Source organism: Electrona antarctica (assembly GCF_951216825.1).
Source record: "Electrona antarctica genome assembly, chromosome: 22".
NCBI classification, from domain to species: Eukaryota; Metazoa; Chordata; class Actinopteri; order Myctophiformes; family Myctophidae; genus Electrona; species Electrona antarctica.
Window position 1 is genome coordinate 18,186,446 of NC_136805.1, and position 22,532 is coordinate 18,208,977.

The following is a 22,532-nucleotide window of genomic DNA, read 5'->3' on the forward strand; positions in this document are numbered from 1 at the left end:
AGCTCATAATGTCTCTCTTCCCCAATTCACACATTCTACACCATGTCACTGTAGCTAAAATAATATATTGTTAAACACCCCAACGTCTAAATGCTGTGTGGTTCAGGCCTTGCTGGTGTACAGCCAAATAGTTTTGCCTTGGCCAGCTGTCTCAAGAGGATTTGTTGAGTTCATTATGTTGGTATAATGGTGGTTTGGGAACCCAGTGTTTATAATCCAAAGCATAATTCAAATGAAGGACTTGAGCCTCTGTACGTGCCCTTTTGTGGGGAGCCTGCAGCTCTCAGATACTGCCAATATCATGCACACCAAACCACTCTCACCAATCTACTTATGGATGTCTGATAAAGCAATACAAGAATGAGACAACACTTAACAAAAAATGGTTTATTTTCCAAAACAGACAAGCAAGACCTGTTTATGAAAAATGCAACACTAAGATTGTAAAGAGTAAAGTAAATGGAATCAACTAAACTGATGAGCATCATAGTTCATCAAACCATCTGACCACTTCACTTTTAAAAATACAAAATGGCACAAATGTGATAAATGAAAACACGTCTACTACAATAAAATGCAATTTGCAAAATGACTCGGACCTCTGGACCAAGTACTTTGGAGAATAAAAATGATCTTACAGTAATCCATATGATGATCCAACAGACATTCAAAAAATGAACACTGCGTTTAATGATTTCATTTTCCACAGAGTAGGATTTCTTCAAGTAAACCTATAGTATACACGGTAACATGTCATTGTTCCGACCTCCCGTTAGTCTGACTGATTATTAACACTGTCCCAAACCCTAACCTCAGTCTTAACCGGCCACGTAGGTCGCTAACCCTAACCTCAGTCTTAACCGGCCATGTAGGTCGCCAACCCTAACCTCAGTCTTAACCAGCCACACCTCAGTCTTACCTGGCCACGTAGGTCGGATTAACGGTATGTCGGATTTCATGGGCAGTCCCCGTATACACATGATCATATGCAGATAAAAGTTGAGTCAGATGAGTAAGCCAAAAAGACCAAGAAGTCCGATGTTGTCTTGCTTGCCTCTGCCTAAACGCTTGGTGAAACTACAATGTTAAGGTTTTTCAAAACTACCGTTTCTCTCTTGCCCCTCTCCCCTGAGCCCTGGGTTAGTTCTTGTCGTCCTTCTTTTCTTCTACGGTCGGGTACGAGTGCCAAGTGAGTCGCTCCTCGTAGAACGAAATGACCACCTGTGGACACTTCACATTCGCCTCCTTGGATGGCACAAGGTCCGCTTCATCCGAATTTTTCCTACAGGAACAACACAAACCGCACGGATACTGAACTGACGGAAATGTATTTACATAACATTTTATTTCACAGAGGGTATAGAGCGTCGCAGTCCCACCCCCTACCATGGACCAGGAAATGAATCCCAATGCATTTTTCCCATAGACATTTCTAAAAGTATTTATTTAAAGGTTAAGCCAACTCGAGTCGTGACAACTCATGACAACACAAACAATATTTTGGACCAAACAAATAATTACAAAGAAGAAAAACAACAAAAAAAGTGTTGTAACCTGCCGTTTTTTCTTCTTTCTAATTATTTGTTCGGCCCAAAATATTGTGTTTGTTGTCATGATTTGTCACGACTCGAGTTGGCTTTGTCCGCGGCGTAAACGTCTTTAAATAAATACTTTCTGAAATGTCTATGAGGAAAATGAACGGAGAATCATTTCCTGGTCCAGGGTAGGGGGCGGGACTGCAACGCTCTATAGATCTGTGTGTAATTAGGTGTTATACTTAATAAATAATTGCTGAACTCGTTTATACACCGACATGTAATTTGATAGATGCCAGGAATTAAAACCAGTTAAAAGTAAAATGCAAACCATTTCATGAGGAACATGAGATCTCCTGTGGAATCTGTGGCCCCGATGATCCTCTCAGGATCCAGACCTCTTGAGAAACCCCTTAATTTCTCATTCTGAAAAACAAGGTACAATTTTGAGTCAATGAAGATCCCAATCCCATCAGAAATGCAGTGTAAGTGATATTCTTTCCTAAAATAAGTGTTAAATAGCTCTATATTCTGATAGTAATCATTACCAATACCTACAGCGTTTGTTCAGTTCTCCCTGGCTCTGCACCACTTCAGTAAACAGAAAATACATTTTCAGATATACAAAGACAAATAAATAAACAAATAAATGAGCAGAAGTAATTGGAACTGGAACACTACAATTTTTAAGCTGATAAATAAATGGGTACTCTCTCTTAATTGGCTGAAATTGGCAACCCACCTGAAAATGTATTTTATGTTTACAAAAGAACTGGAGAGACTGGTCTATGATATTCAGTTTCACTTTTTGTTATTTATTGGTCTTTTGGGGGGTTATCTGATGTCCCTTCTAACAAAACAAAATCACTCAGTCCTTTGTGGTCTGGGCATTTCTGAAAATGTGTACTCAAATGAGCCGTCTGTTTTCTCCCCTACAGTAACACAGGACTAATGCAATGTAGTTTCAAGGCAGAGTGGTTAACCAGGGTAATGTATGGCTGCTTGTACAATCTCACACATCAATCCCATTATTTCCATACAGGACATGGTGGGAGGTGCGTTTGATGGTTCCCTTTGACCTTAGTTAAAAACCACTGATATAGTAGCAAACATTTACAGACTAAAAAAAGAGTAAAGTAATACGACTCACATCATCTTTTTTCTTCTTTGATTTACTATCATCCCCGTCGGAGGCTGCTTTCCTCTTGGCCTCGTGGGCTGATTTCTGGGACTGCAGGAACTCGGCTATCAGGTCTGGACAGTCCAAATTGTCCTCAGGCTCCCACGTGTTATCCTCTCTGGGGAGACGAAAAATACACACAGTTTAAGTGAAACGTTCGTTCCATATTACTGCATGCACCGATGGAGTTGGCCACTTGTCGTTGTCGACACACTACCTGGACCTTTTCCATGTTAAATATTTTAAATGGCCTTTCAGCTTTAAAAGATGGAATGAAGTGGCAGGTGATGGGAAGAAGGGAGAAGAAAGGATGCGTGTAACTTTAGACGGATGCATCACAAGGACAACACAATACTATTAGTATTGTTTGTTGCCATGTTTTTCCATGGACTATAACTAAATAATATGAAAGTGAAGGACGCAACTGTCCTAGTCCTACAGTAGGCGCGAGAGAAGCGTGATCATCACAACAAGATATTATGCCTTATCAACAAACATGGAATGGAAACATGTAGGCTATAATCTGTTGCAGGAACATTAATAACAACAAATAAAATACATTCGGAGGCTATGCTATACAGGAAGCATACATTTTTATTTTTTCCGTTATTAATGTGTGACCCCACGTTTGACCCCACCTTTACCATCTCACTGTTCCCCGTGTTGTCCCAACTCCCGACCCATATCTTGAGAATAGATAAACTAACCCTAACCCTAATACTGCAAGACGTGTCATTATAACACTCACTCGGTGAAGCCTTTCCACTTGAGGAGGTATTCCACCCTCCCTTTGACCACTCGTCGATTCAGGACCTTCTCCACCACATATTCTTCCTCCTCCTCCTCCTCCTCTGCTGCTGCTGCTGGTGGTACTGGTGGTACTGCTGCTGCTGCTGCTGGTGGTACTGGTGGTACTGCTGCTGCTGCTGCTGGTGCTGGTGGTACTGTTGCTGCTGGTACTGGTGGTACTGGTTCTGCTGGCACCACAGGATCTTCTGCCTTCTTTTCTTTCTCAGGTGAAGCCGGCATCGTGCTGTCCGACTGGCTGGGGGCTGCTTCTGTTGAGACAGGAGTCAAGGAGTAGACGGTTACTATACGTGAACACATCCACTCTGACGGTGAACTCAAAGCTCTTTAATGTCTGCACTGCAGGTGTTACAACTCAGAAGATGACACAATGGTCCGAAGGAGCCTAGGATTAAACCCTAATTAATGCTTTGTTGCACAGCTGTTTCGCTCGCCAAAGTAACTCATTGTCAGGCAACAACCGACCAAACAAGGACAAGTTAAACACAGAAAGTTGTATTTTGGGAAATAATTATATATGAAACCTTCCGTTACAGGGGGGGCATCGCTAGCGGATTCTGTAGTCAGGCTCATATTCGTCGAGTAGACCTTGGGACCAGCAGGTTTCTGGTCAACGTCAAGATCGTAGCATGATGGAAGCAACCAGGAATCAATGAGGTAGAGAGGAGAAAACGGGATGGGATGTATTTCAAATTATAAATGGGCAACATCTTGAGGCAGTATAGATCATCAAATATGCCAGATAAAACCATTTATTTCATGTACAGTCATGTGGTTTCTGTATACATTTTGTCCCACTTTTATACAGTTTCTGTGTCAGACAAGAGCAATATTGTTAACCTACAGTGCCTCAAAAAGTTACACATGTGCCGGGTACTGTGTACACACTCATTGGGTCTCTCTTTGCATGTGCTAAATATAATGGGATGTAGGCTACTACTGAGTACTGACAGTGACAACTGTATATTAATAAATGTCCCACAAATGTTTAGATGGCGCGGGCTCGGGGGGTGTTCCAGTGTTACATAACAAACGTCCTATGGGCGCGAGATCTCTCGTGAAGCGTGACCATGGCAACAACATCTTACATACATTTCCGTCCTTATTATCGCCAAAGAAAAACGAATTGTAATAATAGAGCTACTATTTCCTTAATCGATACATGTCTGATGTCTGCCAGACTCGAATTGTATGAATCCGCCTCTGCCTGCATCAAAACGATGCAAACGGAGCTTACAGTTGCAACACCTGGTGGTGGCTGTGGAGTAGTGTGCAATGCAAGTTGCGAGAAATGCACGATTTAACAAAACATCAGCAGCTGCAACTGCCAGCCAAGCATTTCGCATTCATCAGTCGGTTGCATTCTCGTTGTGCAAACGAACGGAAAAAATTGTTAATAAGTATAAGTTAGTATTTATTCATTATAGCGTTATTGTCCAACAACGCGGGATAACAAGTAATAGGAGAAGACCCCACGAGTCACGACAAAGGGTGGCTCGAACGAAGGGAACACAGTCACATTCCTCCATGTTGTGTTAGCCTTTAGCCAGCATAACATTATGTTGATGTCTGATCTTTTTGCATGCAGATGCAAGTGGTGAGTAATGTGCCATTACATCTATACGTGCAACTCGACGCAAATAAGCCTTTCAGTCCCATGCTTGATATTAGCCAGTGGCATTCAATCAAACGGTTAACATTATTAGCGTTACCGAAACAACACATGTTTGGTGGGAGGGGGTGATCAAATGATACTCACCTAAATGAATTGGCAAAAAAATAAACCGGATGTGAAAATGATAACGCAGAAATATCTGCCTGGTAACAGGTAAACAAATGTGTTGTTGTGATTTCTTTATATGAAAATAAATACCTATGGTCTTACAAAAGCTAAATGTATCGTCACCGCCCCCTTCGTCGGCTGGTATGAGAGAAAAAACCGGCACAAAACCCGCTTGAACGAGAAATTGAAGATTTCACAGCACCTGGATGGACTGGATAGCGTTACAAGCAAGCAGTGCGATGCCGTGTGTTTGGTATACAGATCTTCCTTCGCGGGCACTCACTAAAAGCCGGAATGGATCTGGGACGGGAGAACTCCTTTTTCAAAAAGTAACAATAAAGGAATGGAATTTTTTAGTACATAATTGCATCAACTTCACTTGGTATTTGTAGTAAACAAGTTATCCTCATGAGCTCTGGAAGCTACTAAACAATCAACTAAGCTATGGTCAGAAACTAAAAACCAGATTTTCGAACATAAACATCAAATCTGACAACACTCTCATCACTGACAACCTTGATGTGGCCAACTACTTGAATATCTTCTTTACAAACATATCAACAACTCTGGTTAACAAACTGCCCTCCCACTCTGGGCTCTTTGGTGTAGAGCACATTACAACCTTCTACAAAAACCTAGGTGTTTGTAAAGACGATTTTAAACTAGTTATGGTAACAACTGATGAGGTAATTAAGAAACTGAGTGCCCTCCAACCCCACAAGGCCACAGGACATGACAACATTCCCTCCAAATTTCTCAGAGACTCAGCCATCTCTATAGCTCCAATCATCACCCACATAGTAAACCTCTCCATCAAACAGGGACAGGTCCCCCAAGATTTCAAACTGGCCAAAGTAACCCCCTTGCACAAGAAAGGGAGTAAATTAGACCCCGGCAACTACCGCCCTATTTCTATTCTTAGTTCCATCTCGAAAGTGATGGAAAAAATAGTCTATGAACAGGTTGAAAAGTATCTTGCCACTAATAAATTATTGTACGAGTTCCAATCTGGCTTCAGAACATCCCACTCCACTGACACATGCCTCCTCTATTTGAGCGACCACATCAAACAAGAGGTGGACGCTGGCAAATACTGCGGCATGGTCATGCTGGACCTCCAAAAGGCTTTTGACACCGTGAACCACTCCATACTGGTTAACAAGCTAAAAGCAATTGGTTTCGATAGCACATCAGTGAGCTGGATGCAATCCTACCTGGAGGGGAGAGAACAGATGGTGGAAGTGAACGGAACACTGTCCCCCCCCCTCCCAGTGAGCTGTGGCGTTCCACAAGGAAGCATACTAGGGCCTCTACTGTTCCTAATATATGTAAACGACATGACTTCAGCCTGTGACTGCAACTTGTTCCTGTTCGCAGATGACTCAGCACTGCTGGTCTCGGACAGGGACAAACTGCAGGTTGAAAATGCCCTCAGCTCTGAACTCGGTAGAATCTGCACCTGGCTCGCTGATAACAAACTATCTTTACACCTGGGAAAAACTGAATCCATTCTCTTTGGCTCTATTAGTAATCTCAGCAAGGCAAATGGCTTCTTGGTTAGAGTGGGTGACAATGTTATCACACGTAAAGATGAAATTACCTACCTAGGTTCCATCCTGGAGGCTAATCTTTCCGGTGATAAAATGGCCACCAACGTAATCAAAAAAGTCAACCATAGAACAAGATTCCTCTACAGGATCTCCTCACTGGTCAACAAAAACACCTTGAAGACCTTAACAGGAGCCCTTGTACAGGGTTTCTTTGACTATGCATGCACCTCCTGGTACCACAGCACCTCAAAGGCCCTTAAAACCAGGCTCCAGACTTCCCAAAACAAACTGGTCAGGCTCCTACTTGATCTAGCCCCCCGAACCCACCTCACCCCTGCCCACTTCGACAGGCTGGAATGGCTTAGGGTCGACGACAGAGTACAGCATCTTGCAATGGGTCTGGTCCACAAGATTCGATACACCACCAAGATACCCATGTACCTGTCTAGATACTTCCTTAATGTTAACGAAGTCCACACCCACAACACCAGAGGGAGTGCAACGAACCATGTACAACCCAGATTCGGCACAAACAAGGGACTAAATTCTTTTCGCTCCTATGCCACTAAAATGTGGAACGCCCTACCAACTGTCATTAAGACATGCGAATCCCTTGACTCTTTCAAAACCGCTCTCAAAGGGCACCTACGGACGGCTGCAATTCGAAACTGGCCCCTGTAAAATCGGAATCCCTCAAACACGAACGCAATGACAACACAAGAGACGGTCGCGGCCACACAGCCAACTCAAGGTATGGCCACTGAGCCAACTTGGGGACCCAACGCAAGGACAACACAAGAGATGGTCACGGCCACACAGCCAACTCAAGGTACGGCCACGGAGCCGACTTGGGGACCCAACGCAGCTCCTCCAAGGAAAACAAACAATTTAACGGAGCTGAACGTGAATCCCCCCCCCCGCCCCCCCCTTTTTTTCCCCTCACTGTATATTTTTCTTTTCCCTTTTTACCTCCTTTTTGATGAATTCTTTTTTGATGAATTCCTGTTCTGTCTATAGAAGTGTCTATTTGTACGTCTCTAAATGTTTTGATGATTTGAACATGGTGGACCCTGTTGGAAACAAGTGTAATGCTTAATTGGGTCGTCCACTCACAGTTAACAGCCTTTGTATTGAGTTTGTGCTTGAAATGTACTGTAATTCTGCAAACTGTTAATAAATTCTTCAATCAATCAATCAATATGTTATAATTATAACCGATGTATCAAAAGTCTTATAATAAACACTGGCCTTACCAATGTTTTGTGTGTGTGTGTGTGTGTGTGTGTGTGTGTGTGTGTGTGTGTGTGTGTGTGTGTGTGTGTGTGTGTGTGTGTGTGTGTGTGTGTGTGTGTGTGTGTGTGTGTGTGTGTGTGTGTGTGTGTGTGTGTGTGTGTGTGTGTGTGGATGGATGGATAGATGAGGAAAAATTATGTCAGAATTACATTTTATATTGTTATGTTGTTCACCTTTTGCCGAGTAGGCGGCAGGCCTATCATTTAAGCGTCAAGAAGATGACAGTATTGTTTAGGCCAGGCATTGGTTCACAAAGTGGGGTCTGGGGTCAGGGGGTTAATATAAAAGTTAATATAGCATCACAATCAGTTTAACCACTTCATCCATGGCTATTCAAAAACAGCAGATCTATCCTCACTTCGTGCTGTGCAGAGAGCTTGTAATAATAATAATACATTTTATTTATAAGGCGCCTTTCAGGGCACTCAAGGTCGCCGTACAGCAAGTTAAAAACAGTTGACACAAAACACAGTTAAAAGCAAAAGCAGACACAATAAAGTATAGCTTGCAGCAGAAAACACAGATCAATCATAGGCCTGCCTAAACAGGTGGGTTTTGAGGTGGGTTTGAAATGAGGTGATTGAGTCCATGTTTCTTATATCAGGGGGGAGGGAGTTCCAGAGGTGAGGGGCAGAGCGGCTGAAAGCTCTTGACCCCATGGTGGACAGACGGGCTGGGAGGACTTTCAGTTTGATGGAGGAGGCAGACCTAAGAGACCGGGTGGGAATGTCGACGTGAACAAGGTCAGACAGATAAGGGGGGGTGAGGTTATGGATGGCCTTGAAAGTATGGAGAAGGATCTTATAGTCAATGCGGAATTTGATGGGAAGCCAGTGGAGTTGGTGTAAAACAGGGGTGATGTGACTGATGACAGGGGTTCTGGTGATGATACGGGCAGCAGCGTTCTGGACCAGTTGGAGTTTATGGAGAAGTTTGTGGGGGAGACCAAAAAGAAGGGAATTACAGTAGTCCAAGCGGGAGGTGACGAGAGCATGAACCAGGATTGCGGCACTGTGGGGAGTGAGTGAGGGGCGGAGGCGGTTGATGTTTCTGAGGTGGAAGTAGGCAGACCGGATGGTGTTGTTGATGTTGGTGTGGAATGAGAGTGTGCTATCGAGGACGACACCCAGACTTAACCTGAGGGGAGGGGGAAACCGAGGTGTTGTCTATGGTGAGGGTGAAACTGGGTTGTTTGGAGAGTGTGGATTTGGAACCAATGAGGACTACCTCGGTTTTATCACTGTTTAGTTTGAGAAAGTTAGAGGTGAACCAGGATTTGATTTCCAGTAAGCAGGTATGGAGGGAGGAGGATTTATATATTTATATAATATGTATTTAAAAACTAAAAAAGAACAACAAACAAAATATATATATTATATATATATATATATATATATATATATATATATATATATATATATATATATAATATTTAATGTACAAAATCTTGAATAATGTTGCAACTGTAGGAGCCAAAATATACATTTTGTTTGTTGATTTTAGTTTTAGTTTTTCCCACGCTTGGTTTTGATGTTCCACTTCCTACTAAATTGATGAACTCCTGCTGTGTGTCTGCTAATCACCTTATAGTTATGTCAGCTGTGTGTCTGGGCAGTGGCATTCAGTGAGAGAATGGGAGTGAGCTCTCTAGGCTTACCGGTACCTACGTTTTCATTTATCAACCTTTTCAGTACATTTTGGACCTTATTTATTGACAGAATTGTCATTCTGTCAATAAACCAAAAGTGTTCTGGATTTGTGTTCCTGCCGACATGCGCAACCTCATATAGCACAGTACTACTTTAATTTGGTTTGATGGGAAGAAGTAGTAGTCGCTACATTAGCATCACTGAGACCTTCTTGGCCAGATGGCCTGGCATGTATGGAGAAGTCAAAGAACATGACCCTCCTCACCAAGTACGATTATTGATATATTAGGAATTAGGATATGCCTTATTTTTATTACCAAGCAAAGCAGCATCACATTCCGGCTATTACCCACAGTCCACACCCGCCTGCATGTCGCGGTTTATGGTTGCGCCATCTATGGGTACAGTACACCGTACACACTACACAGTAGCCTACTACACGTCTGTCTGTTGATTCATTTGTTGAATGAATAATACTTTATTAACAGTTTGCAATTAGTACAGAGGTACGATTTACAATGATTGTTAAAAGGATGGATAACACAAAAAGCCCTATAGGCTAGGGCTTGTTTCCATTTGGTACAGATTAGTATTCGTTGGTATGATATGCTTTATAGTTCATCACTTTACTTACAGCAAAAAAAAATATCCAACTGTAAAAGTAATGGCGTTTTATTAATAATGTCGGGATTAATTAAGACTGACTGACTGTACAAAACTATTATTGTACATTGTCAGTATCGGTATCGGGTAGATACAAGCCTCATTGCGCACGCCTCAAAATCACGTGTTACATCTATACTGGTGATCTATCAAATTCTGTGACTTCAGAGGTCGCTGTTTGCACATTCGACCTAGGCTTATTAAAATACCATAGCTGCTGCTGCTAGCCTGCGGCTACTACTACTAGTCTACTAAGTTAATCATAATAATAATTTGAGTTTTCTTATTTTTTTTACTGACATAAGAAGAAGAAACATATTTTACCGATAATTTGGATAAACAAAAACATATTATGTGGAGTCACATAATTAGACAGGACACCGACGTCAGTGTAATACCGGAAACGGACATGCCTTTTATTATGACGTCACATCATCCTGACTTGCAAAATGGAAGGAAAGTCTGGTGGATTTACAGACCGTTTATTTACAACGATCGAACCTGTCTGGATACAGCAACCATCTGGTTTATGAAAGTAAGTCCAGATTTTATACGGTTCTCCATCTGATATTGCCTTTTTTGTAATGTTACACAGGTCAAAATAATTTGACCAGCAGTAGCCATGCAGGCAAGCCAGCTTGCTGTTTAGCCAAGCCAAGGAGAAGACCGAGATTCTAGCTTTGACACCAAGTTTTCTTTATAAATATGATCTGTGAAGTAAGGTTGGACAGCCAGGTACTTTCAGTTTCTCTCAGTTTGTGCCCCTCGATCGTGTTTGTTACAGTGGCGGCAGGCTGCTGAATCAGCCTGTATAAATCAGCTTAATAGTCAGGCCAATGAGGCCATGTAACTTTGGCAAGTAAACAATTGAAGCCTTATCAGTGTTTTGGTTTCGCCTGCCTGGAAGCTGCTTGTTTTGTTGAAGGCAGTGTGGTTTCAACTAAGCTAAGCACTCATTGGATCTATTTGTACTACTACTACTACCCTGTTGTAAGTTGATGTAGGTCGGGCAATCAAACGTACAGTATGTACTAGGCTACAGTAACTTGTACTGCGCCAAGCTAAACAGATTCCTTTGAATAGAAGCCTGTAAAAGTTAAATGAAGCGTGATGGTTATGTCGTCATTTGGGGATTGTCACAAACTCACAATTGTATCATCTTGATTGCAAGGAAGAACATTTGCTTTACAGACTGCCAAACACCACCGCCCCTGGGTCTAACTGGGCTATAATACATTCTGCTAACTGGACCTCTTGGAACAAAATGACAGGAAAAGAATGGTCTGTTTAAGATATCCTTTCTAACATTTCCCAGGCAACCGAGGCAACAGATACACCGAAGTTGCTGAGTCAGTATTAGGTTTTTTTTGCCCAGTGTTTATCTTTTAAGAAAAGGTCTACATTGAGTCATTCACGGGCATGGCATTACATAATAAAACAAAGTTTAAGCTATTATTTAATCTTATTGATTTGCAGATGTTTCCTGTCCAGCGCACCCGGCTTCGATAGGATGAACAAGAGTCACAAAGAAGATGTAAATATCTGCCATTCTCTGCCTTGTAATGTTTTGTCTGTAAATGCATGCTCACATACTCTAGTCTTGTCTATAGAGAATTTAACATAAATGAAGTCATACAGCAAAGCCTACATTGATGGGGTTAAAAGCAAAGGACATTGCAAAGGAGGCATGTAACATGCTTCCACAGTAATTTAGCTCTCAAGACAGTGACTGTATCCTAATCCTAGCATTACTAACAATGACTTACCGTTATTGGTACAATTAACTAAAACAGGTGTGTTATTTACCTTATGGTAATTCCATCAGCAGTAACACAAACATACACACAGATTTATATAATGCTAATAAACACACACACTCACACACGTGTTGTTTATAGTTTGGTTTGTATTCAGTAGGAATTAATCTCTTTTATTTATACTTTTTTCCCCTCTCTCTCCAGGAGTTTATTGCCGTGCGGGTCCAAGACCCCCGGGTTCAGAATGAAGGTTCTTGGAATTCACATGTGGATTACAAGATATTTTTTCATGTAAGTAACATTTCCTCTACTAACATCAGACTTACAAAGATGTATTGCTTGCTTCAATTAATGAGTACACAGCTTTTAGTGCAATTGTGATGCAAAGACGCTGTAATTGGCTTAAAAACAATGCAGACTTGTGTTGGATGTACAGTAGGTGTTAGCGGGCTGGGTATTGCCTACAAACGCACAATCGATACGTATCACAATACAGAGGCCATGATATGTATCGCAATATGCATTGATTTAGAATAATCACGGCATGTCCTATCAAATTTACATTTAAATAAATACAAAGCAAGGCTTTTGCACACCTACAGGTGCGTAGGAGAGGGTACAGTGCCCAACAATGAAAAAGGAACAAACACCCGCACACTGTCTTCAAATGCAGTGAACCAACTTTTAATAGGGAAACCTGTTTGTTCCTTTTACATTTAAATAAATACAATTATTACGATCGATACGATTATTTGAACCAACCCATACATAGTAGGTGTGCCTAGATTCATGGGAATGCTAATGTGCAAGCATGGACAGTAACTATTGTCAGTTATTGACACACTGAATACGAACACACCCATTATTACATTTATTAGCCACAGCTGTGTTACTTACTGTACATCACAGTACTATGTCAGTCTGCAACCTGCCATCAGGTCTAGGATTTCATCCACGTTTTTAGGCTGCAGTATTCTACACAGACTAGTCTCATTTACATCCATGGGACCTGGAAAAGACAGTTAAAGCTGCCGATGCCATTGTGCCTGTGAACCCTTGGGTCTGACTCCTGACCCTGTCTTTGTGGTTCCCTCTATGGCAGAGTTTGACACAATGTCTTCTATAGTTGAGATTGCTGTGTCAGCAGCAGTATGGCTCATTGCCTAGAGACACTGTTTTGGTGTCGTGTGAGTCATGAAATTAGCTAAGCACATGACCACATTTCAGCATTATTGTTTTCATGTAGTTTCCATGGGACTAGCATGAGGCAGGTTATGTGCTGGTCAGTCCAATGAGCCGGTCAGTGACAAACGAAGGGTAAACTCTGGATTTTTTAAAATTCAGACTGTCAGTTTTCACTGAAGTCCCATTTGTACTTTGTTGTTATGACCACGTCGTTTCCCGGAAATCAGTTATTTTCCAATTTGGCTTCATACGAGACACTCAGAGTTAACATCAACTAGTTATAGTTAAGTGTTCAAGACCATAGACCAGACAAGTCACAACGTGACTCTTTGCTGTTCTGTTGGCCTTCTAAACCACTGCCAGTGGCTCTTGTGGCCTCTTGCTATCTCAACGTAACCCTGTTTTGACCTTTGGAGAGCAAAGGCCATACAGAACATCAATATTCCCATTCTTGTTTGTGTTTGTCTCAGCATGTTTTTTATTTTAGTTGCCAAATATGTTGTTGTGTATCGCTTTGATTTACAACTTTCCTTCACATTGTACTTTCTCAAGCATAGTAAGCAGTTTCATTTTATCAAATCTAAAGCATCACAAACCAATCAAAATTTCTATGAAGATTCATCTCAGAGCACTACAGTTTCTGGCTTGGTCATGAAATGAAATATGTATTGATTTTGGTCTAAATAAAGATATCTAGTGCAGTGCATGTACTATTCTTCATCTAGTGTATATCTCCATACCTATTGTGACTTCCTGACTTTTCCCTTCCATTGTAACTGAGATCGATTCAGGTTCGTTGTTTGATTGTAATCCAGACAAATATGTTGCAGAAAACGCGTTATCTGTCCCTGAAAGGAATTTGTTCGTCTGCGCTACAATGTGACTCCTTCAACGTGACTCGAAATTGATTATAGCTTCCCAAAAGGTTGCTTGTTGCACAACAATGTTTGGATGGTGTCACAGACTAGTTTGCTGTGGCAACTCTGCTTTGAGGGTGACAAATTGTATGTATGTTTAGATCATGCAAGTTGACCGTGTGATACTTTCCAATCCAATGACCAAATTGGTCATAGAATGACAAATGTGTTTTTTTAAATACTGGATACATTTCAAATTGTAATTTGGTTCTATAATCATAGGCATAGGCATAGGAAATAATATTCATCAGCAGTAACACACTCTTTGCTCTTTCTTTTCCTCCCAGACCAACAGTAAAGCCTTCACGGCCAAGACGTCTTGCGTGCGTCGGCGCTACAGCGAGTTCGTCTGGCTCAAGAGGAAGCTGCAGAAGAATGCTGGCTTGGTGTAAGTGTGTAATTCTGCACAATAAGAAGCGGTCGTTAACCCATGCTTAAGTGTTTGTTCTTTACTGAGATGAACCCCCGTGCTACAGAGATAAAGTGAATGTAAACGCATGCACACATGCATTGATGCCATCAACACACATTTCTGTACATTTAATGTTCATGGCAATTAACACGACATATTACGCATGTTACATGCATGTATTGTATATAACATACTGCATCTATAATCTGTTTCCTACTGTATTAATATGTCATCTAGACCAGTCCCAGATCTGCCTGGCAAGTCGCTCTTCTCCTTCAGCAACGAGGACTTCTTGGAGAAGAGAAGGAAAGGTCTTCAAATCTTTCTGGACAAGTCAGTTCCTTCTCTACAACCATTATCACATGTCACATTTAATCTGCTGTCAACATCGTTGTTGTGACCAGTGTTGGGAGGCGTTACTGTAATGCAACTACTTTTTGCGGTAACTAACTAGTAACATAACTAGTTACTCTTTCCAAACGGCAGCAACTCATATTCTTTATGGAGGATGTGGTTTGGGTCTCGGGTGATTTTGAGGCCCTGCTTCCTCACTGTTCTCTCAAATATTTATTGAAGAGAACATGGGGGGCTTATCAATGATAAGTAGTTATTTAAAGTAACTTGCCCAACACTGGTTGTGACACAAACCTCATGAGTCATGTGACTCCTTATCATGTGTGTGTGCTTATTTCTATGTGTCTCCTGACTATTTTAACAAAAAACCTGTCTTATGTGTATTGACTTCACCACAGAGTGCTGCACACGATAGTATGCCTGTCAGACAGCCAGCTCCACCTCTTCCTACAGACCCAGCTGCCTGTGGGTCACATCCTGGACTGCGTGCAGGGCCACACCCCATACACTGTGACGGACGCCATCCTCACCTACGCCTCATCCAACCAGGGCTACGCTCAGGCTCAGGAGGAAGACGACTCCGTCAAGGAGCCCACTTTGACAGTCTCCTATGAGTCCATGGAGAGGTATGTCCAAGAGACATACCATGCTACTAGTTACCTGTACATTGTTAGGGAGACTTTGAGGAATAAGGTTCAAGTTAACCAACTCCCAGTTGGCATCGTTGGAATTTATTAAGTCCTCATCTGGGAGATGAGATATTTATTTTATTTTTTAACTTGTATCGTATATATATCATATATTTCAGAGTCAATTGTTTTGTTAACCAGTAGGCTTCGGGCTCGGTTAGTTTGAATTATTTAAATAAATGGTGTGATGGTAATCTATTCATTTTGAATTGAGTGGACCTATAATGGCACGAGTTCAGTAAATATTCGTCGTCTGTTTTCCTTCCACAGCCCAGCTCCTCATCTACCTAAAGAGACGTCCAACCCTGAGTTACTCCCTTGCAGTGACCCTGTCCACAGCGACGCCCTGTTGGAGATCCATGACGCCCTGTTGGAGATCCATGATGCCGACACAGTGGCGTTACAGTTCTGTCCCGCTGAGCCGTCCTCCCTGAAAGTCTTCCAGAAGGACAACCACCTAGAGGCTGTCGTGGAGAGACACAGCCCAGTATCTGTGATCTTTTTTGTGGGGGACAACGAGGAAGGCCCTGAGAGGCTCATCCCGGTAGAACAGCGAGGATGTCAAATACAGACTCCTGTAGAGGTGCACTCACCCATGGGGACTGGCTTTGAGGCCAACTGTGAGGATTTGGAGATTATGATTGAGGAGGACTGTACAATAACAGAGAGTCCTAGTATGTCAGACACGGGCAAAGAGACGGTTCCCAGCATGAGTGTCCCTCATTTTGACTCCCAGGAAGAAGTTGGTCAAAGAAATGGTCTTGGAGAAGCTGCTGTAGATGATGACAGTAAAGAGTCAGACATTGTAGAACATAATATTAGCTATGCGGAACAGGGTCTAGAACATAATGTTAGCTTTGAGGACGTTCTAGAAGATGGCAGCCACAACAACGATGTTCATAAAGCCCATGTCATCTCCGAGGAGATGGTTCAAGATCCATATGTCAGCTCTGAGGAACAGATTCTAGAACCTGCCGAACAGGTTGTAGAAAGTTTCACTGCCGAGGAGACACTTGTAGAACACGTAATCTCGGAGGCTGTTGTGCTAGAACCTGCTAGCGGCTCTGAGGACCAGGTGCCAGATGACCATTGTAAAGAGGAAACTTCGAGTAGAGAAGGACTAACGGATCCAGGTGAAAAAGAGAGTTGCAAACTGGACTGTCCAAACGAGACACTGCTACTGAATCCTGAACCCAGCCCCGAGCAAGACCACAATGTGAACGCCGGTGAAGAGGTGGGGGGCGAAGCTGGCAACGCCACCCGAGAACTCAGTGCTTCATCGGACCAAGCTCAACAGGAAGGTGATGCGTTTGATCTCAGAGAGCAGGAAGACAACGACATGGACAACCGCTCTTCTTCATCGTCCGATATTGGTGAGGTTAGTGAGGATGATGCCGGTGACATTCATGACGAGGAAGAGACAACTTTGCAGCAGGCAAACGACTTCAAGGAGGCTACTCCAGAAGAGATAATCCACTGCCCAGAGGCAGAGGTCTCCAACAATGGCATTTTAGATTTCCAAATGAACGGAGACACTGGGCAGAAAGAGCACAATTCAGAGGTGACCGATACCTGGGAGGATTGTGAAATTGCGTACACAACCAACGTTGGTAGCTTGCCTAAAACTGTGGAACCAGAGTGCTCTGGGTCTGTAGATGGCAAGGATTTGATCACAAGCAGTGACTTGGATGTGATAGAGTGTAGCGCTTTGGCTGAATCAGCCGACAGTGAACTCACAGAGCAGGTTACCTTGTTGTCCTCGCTGTGTGTAGAAGACTCGGAGGAGAACCACGATGGGGAAGCTGAATCTCTAACGACACTGTCGAGCGTGGAAGACTAGAGCTCTCGCACTCACTGAGCTTCAACAATGAATAGTGGGATGTCCTTTTACCCAAAGATACATTGGCTCATGTTCCCAGCTGCACATGCACATGATGCACAGCACATTTTAAGTTTTATTCCTAAAGTATAATCATTTTGTGGCTTGAAGTTCATCAGTCTGTAGTTTTAATATATAGAGGAACCAGTCTAACACAAGTGTTTTACCAATTCGGAGTCAAGTTGACATCTTTCAAAATGGTATGTCATGTTTCTTTTAATAAAAGCCCAATACATACATAAGCACACACATCCAGCAGCACAAATCACAGTTGAACAGCAGAGGGCGCTCAGGTTCACAATTATGTATGTGTCCTAGGAAGGATTTATATAGCCACAACAAAACCTAACCATACATAGTAATTGATAATGTAAGCCATTTCAATACATCTCTATTTATATGAAATATAAATTATCTTTACCCAAGCTATGGCTAAGCATTTTATAGTGAAGAACAGGGAAAACAATTCAATTATTCAAATAATCAAATGGATCTACAAGCTTGTATTTTCAGTATATCAGATTTATTTCCCATCTTATTAACTTTTCACCTATAATGATCCGAATAGATTATTGTATACATTACTTTATAAGAAATAACTACGTAGTTCCTGTCTAGGGTGTGCTTACGTACACAAGCATGCTTTATCATACAGTCAATGTCTTATCAATAATTGGGTTGGGTGAGGAGTCAGGACAGAATATTTTATCCAGTTAACAGTGCTCTGCTCATGTTCAGGGAAGAAAAATGCATGTTTTTAGAGGAGAGGCAGTCGACATGAACAGCCGTTATCTTCACCTTAAAGGCTTAAACCATAGGTGCCGGATTAAACATGTTTTTCATTTAAACCTCAAACTCTGCATGTTCAGATAGCCAGACAATAATCTCTGAGATGAACGTATTCATGCTCGAGCCTAAATTGTCTGTTCAAATCTCATCTTGGGTGTTTTGACTCCGATATTGTGACATGCTAATTATGCTGGTGTTTTTCCATTATAGTTGAATGCACTGCTTTTAAAAAGGGATAAACATTTTTATAGTGCTGTTTCATACGGAACTGAGCCTTTGGATGTTTTTGTTTTAATGGACAGCCTAGCAATTTTAAACTGATTTGTTGTAACTAATATAGTCTACAGCAAGTTTCATTATGCCTGCCCAGTTAGTAGTCTACACTGTCAAACACAACTGTACTGATTCTGGGTCTAGCTTCTTTTTTTTTTAATGCATTTTAATGGTCCACCTTTTGTTAAACAGGGGAGATGGCATTCTTTATAAAATAAATAATATTTAAAATGTGAACTTTGAGAGGAGAAAAGAGAGATGATATTTTCTAATGGGGATCTACAAGGGCAATGAGACAAACCCTGGAGACTACGTCATGCAGACTACACATCTGTTAAACTGGGTTTTAATTTAATTTCAAATAAATTGCTTTTCACAGCAGTCTTTTGCATGTGTTTTGTCTTTCAGTACTTTTGAATTGCAGACACTTTGGCACTTCACAATTCCCAACACACCTTTCTTGGAGCATGCTTGCTACCTTGTGATTAGGAATGATTAGAAAAACACTGAATTTCATTTGATAAACTCGTGTCAACAGTAGTGAATGTTATTGCACGCAACAGGAATGTCATCTTACATGAGACAATATTATGAAATTTGAAACATTTTTCACATTGTGCACAGCAGTTTATTTGATCTGTGCCAGTGGTGAAACTACAGCTGCATTAACTGAACATAGGAAATCATTTGCTGTACACTTTTGCAGTACAGTAACACATTTTATATATTATGACACATTTCATCTAATTGACATATTCATGTAAGCATTATTAGGTCATATGAATTAATAACCAAAACAAATTTACACTTAGTAACAGAGACTTGTTGAAAAGAAATTATTGAAAAATAATTTCTGTGAGCAACACAGTTGAACGAGGAGTGTAGTATAGTTTATAAAATACACACTCTTAGTGGGTATTCTTTTTCTCTGCCTATAAAACACCTGACAAGTCTGTCTCTTATCGGCCTTAAAGTCCAGGGCAGGGCAGATGTGTCTCTGGCAACTCTGTGGGAGAAAACAGGCGCATGCTATCAGGGAAACATGCATAAATAATTCAGTATTCATTCAAGGCTGTGCCTTGCCTATCTAACTGTATTAGGGAATCATTTTCTTAAATAGGACAACTGACGCTGTAATCATGCTTTTGTTACACATATTCATTCTCGAGCGTTGCCAATTCCACTGCTTGGATGGCTTTTTTGCAGTACTTCTTCCAGCCACCAGATGCCATAAATGGCAGGTCAACGGCTGAATATACCTCAATGGCAATCTGGATGAGCACCAGGGGGACCGTTTCTGTGTATTAGGGCCACGGTAATGGTCCATAATGGTGATGATAAGAGAGTGCCTGGGTACCTGTTGGAGCTCAGAGGATGTAGGCGGGGTGAAGGAAGTCCTTGGGGACAATCCCCACGGTGCCGCTGATCTCGCCGACCCACCAGCCATGGATGTTGTACTCCTGAAAAACCCAAGATGAACAAAGGAAGGGCTGTAACTCCTATAGGCTGAGTTTACACAACAAAGTAATGGCTGAAGTATAAGCTCCGTGTACTGTGTTGATTACCGTGGTTATTATATTTGCTTAACGATAATAAAATAAATATGTAAATTAAAAAGCACTGCCAAGGCAGCAATGACATTTGTTTTTTTGTTTTTTAACAGCTGCAGGTAGAAAACTAAACCCAGGGGTACTAAAAACTGCTAAATGAAAAGAGAAAGAAAACCAAAAGTCAAGGTCACATGATGGAAATCAGCAACAGCATTAAAATATTCATGGAACAGCTTGATGAGATGAAATAAACGCACCGAGTGACTAAATAAAATAGCTCTGATACTGTGATACAGAGGGTGAGGAGAGTTAGAAGCCAAATCTACAAATTCAGCATGCAACAAAACGTATTCTTTTGTTACCATTATTGCTTATATAAATGTAAAGCTTAATAAATGAAATTACATTATAGAATTACAAACAGGACAAAAGAGATCTGAGTAGTATTGGGGAAAATTAAAAAAAACTGTCCTTGTATAAACCATTTCAATGTAATAGAAATGATGCTATGGGCTGTATGTAGCCTGAGTCTGATTGATTGATTGAAATATTTATTAACAGTTTGCAGAATTACAGTACATTTCAAGCACACACTCAATACAAAGACTGTTAACTGTGAGTGGACGACCCAATTAAGCATTACACTTGTTTACAAGAGGGTCCACCTTGTTCAATTCATCAAAACATTTGGAGTCTGACTGCGGTTCTCTCTGCCCTGAGGTCAGAACCCAGGCTCCACTCAATCTGAGAATAGCGTCTCTATAAATGAAGTGTAAAATGCACGATTAAATCATAGTCAAACACACATTATTACTATCATAATGGTAATGTGTGAGATGAAACTACTACTGCCTACAGTTTAACCTCCAGCAACCAGAAAAACAAAATCACGCTGCCTATGAGCCTTCACAGAGCAGCTTGGACTAGGAGTTACAGTGGGGCCAGTCCCGGAAACCATCGGCTATGCCGTCGCATTCATATGCAGATATCTGTTTAAAGAGATTACAGTGGGGCAAAGGTGAAGGTACGGTTATTTTGTACTGAACACGAGTCTGCTGAAGTGAAACCATCTGAATAGAAACAATAATGCTGAGTTTACTCATATGGAAGTATAATTTTCCATAACATTTTCATGTTTTCTTTTCATGTGTGAACCAGGACAGATGTTCAAATAATGCTTTTTGGTCCATACATTTAAACTGAATATAGTTAAAATGTAGACTTCATCTGAATTTGTTTTGTTTTTTTAAGTTGATGATTCTATTCAGTGAATAGGATCACAAATCTGTACAGGTTTATGAATTTGGTTCCCATTCAAAATATATTTGTCTTGGAGAATATGACTTGACAGTCCAACTCACCTTTACACTTAATATACTGTATATATAATGGACAAAAAAAATCCCATGGTTTGCAAGAAAATAAATTATCTGACAAGTGACAACACAATGTCACAAATTCCTTGACTTTTCCATACAACTGTTCTGTAAACCCCATTATAACAGACTAGTGCCACACACACATTCAATTGTTTCCACCGTGCCCGGGTTCATTCAGGCGCTTCGTGCATTTATGTGATTGACTTACATCAGCCACCGCATGATAATTTGATCACAACAGTTGGTCTCTAACTACCAGATCAATATTTGGCCAGCGACCAGGGGGGTGGGTTCCAGCTGAGCAGACGAGCGGAGGCACCTGCCCACAGTCATTTTCCCACCCTGATGGAGGGGAAGAGGCCCACCACTCGTCTCTATAGTTGTACGGCAGATTGAGAATGGGAGTGTGGACGCTTCATCTCGGCTCCGAGAGGAGTATCAAGCCAACGGCTGCTTGACTGCGCACATGTTCACATGCGCGTGCGTGTGCACTGCACACACATAGACTATAGCATACATACAGTGCACACAAGCACGTCGACATGTGCAGCAGGGATGCACAAATGTACACACATAATAACACAAAGCCCTCTTAAAAGCACTGGTACAATAGTTTATTTGAAGTGAAAATGTGGTATGGAAATTAAATTCTGTAATGAGCGCAGATGACACGTTGAAAGAAGAGTGTAATCTTTTATTGAAGAGCGCCAGCTGGGACTAGAAGTTCTGATTAAAAGCAGAGCTAAGCTTCATGTTTCAAAGACTGCTTGTCTCCTTCTGTCGACTGCGGCTTTATAGCAACACATGGACACATACGAACAATTTGAGGCCTGCCCAGCGGCTCTGAACGTGTACAAAGTGAATTGTAGTGGTCCAGTTTCTAATAAG

At 41.6% G+C, this 22,532-nt stretch overlaps 3 protein-coding genes across 9 annotated transcripts in view; 1 reads left to right on the plus strand and 2 right to left on the minus strand.

Annotated features, from left to right (window-relative positions):
* Positions 1-1,119: 1,119 nt before the first annotated feature.
* cbx1b (chromobox homolog 1b (HP1 beta homolog Drosophila)) lies at positions 1,120-5,622 on the minus strand. Of its 3 annotated transcripts, none has more exons than XM_079493065.1 (6): positions 5,508-5,622; positions 4,047-4,128; positions 3,464-3,773; positions 2,686-2,833; positions 1,867-1,961; positions 1,120-1,282 (listed from the first exon to the last, which is right to left on the minus strand). In XM_079493065.1, exons 2-6 carry the CDS (start codon positions 4,093-4,095, stop codon positions 1,141-1,143), a joined length of 744 nt encoding a protein of 247 aa, XP_079349191.1. In that variant the 5' UTR covers positions 4,096-4,128; positions 5,508-5,622; the 3' UTR covers positions 1,120-1,140. The 3 variants fall into 3 exon arrangements, with proteins under 3 accessions (XP_079349191.1, XP_079349190.1, XP_079349189.1); XM_079493064.1 differs by having other exon boundaries at positions 5,408-5,586; XM_079493063.1 differs by having other exon boundaries at positions 5,282-5,585.
* On the plus strand, positions 4,851-19,099 carry snx11 (sorting nexin 11). Of its 5 annotated transcripts, XM_079493058.1 has the most exons (8): positions 10,287-10,995; positions 11,652-11,809; positions 11,937-11,994; positions 12,422-12,508; positions 14,607-14,707; positions 14,969-15,064; positions 15,484-15,711; positions 16,045-19,099. In XM_079493058.1, exons 3-8 carry the CDS (start codon positions 11,971-11,973, stop codon positions 17,612-17,614), a joined length of 2,106 nt encoding a protein of 701 aa, XP_079349184.1. In that variant the 5' UTR covers positions 10,287-10,995; positions 11,652-11,809; positions 11,937-11,970; the 3' UTR covers positions 17,615-19,099. The 5 variants fall into 5 exon arrangements, with proteins under 5 accessions (XP_079349186.1, XP_079349182.1, XP_079349185.1 ...); XM_079493060.1 differs by lacking the exons at positions 10,287-10,995; positions 11,652-11,809 and adding an exon at positions 4,851-5,119; XM_079493056.1 differs by lacking the exons at positions 10,287-10,995; positions 11,652-11,809 and adding an exon at positions 9,812-10,065.
* skap1 (src kinase associated phosphoprotein 1) overlaps positions 18,504-22,532 on the minus strand; it is a 47,931-nt gene continuing 43,902 nt past the window's right edge. The window contains exons 12-13 of the mRNA XM_079493062.1: positions 20,073-20,175; positions 18,504-19,721 (exon numbers count right to left, since the gene is read on the minus strand). Coding sequence (XP_079349188.1) covers positions 20,083-20,175 — 93 coding nt within the window. The 3' untranslated portion in view covers positions 18,504-19,721; positions 20,073-20,082. The remainder of the gene's footprint in view (positions 19,722-20,072; positions 20,176-22,532) is intronic.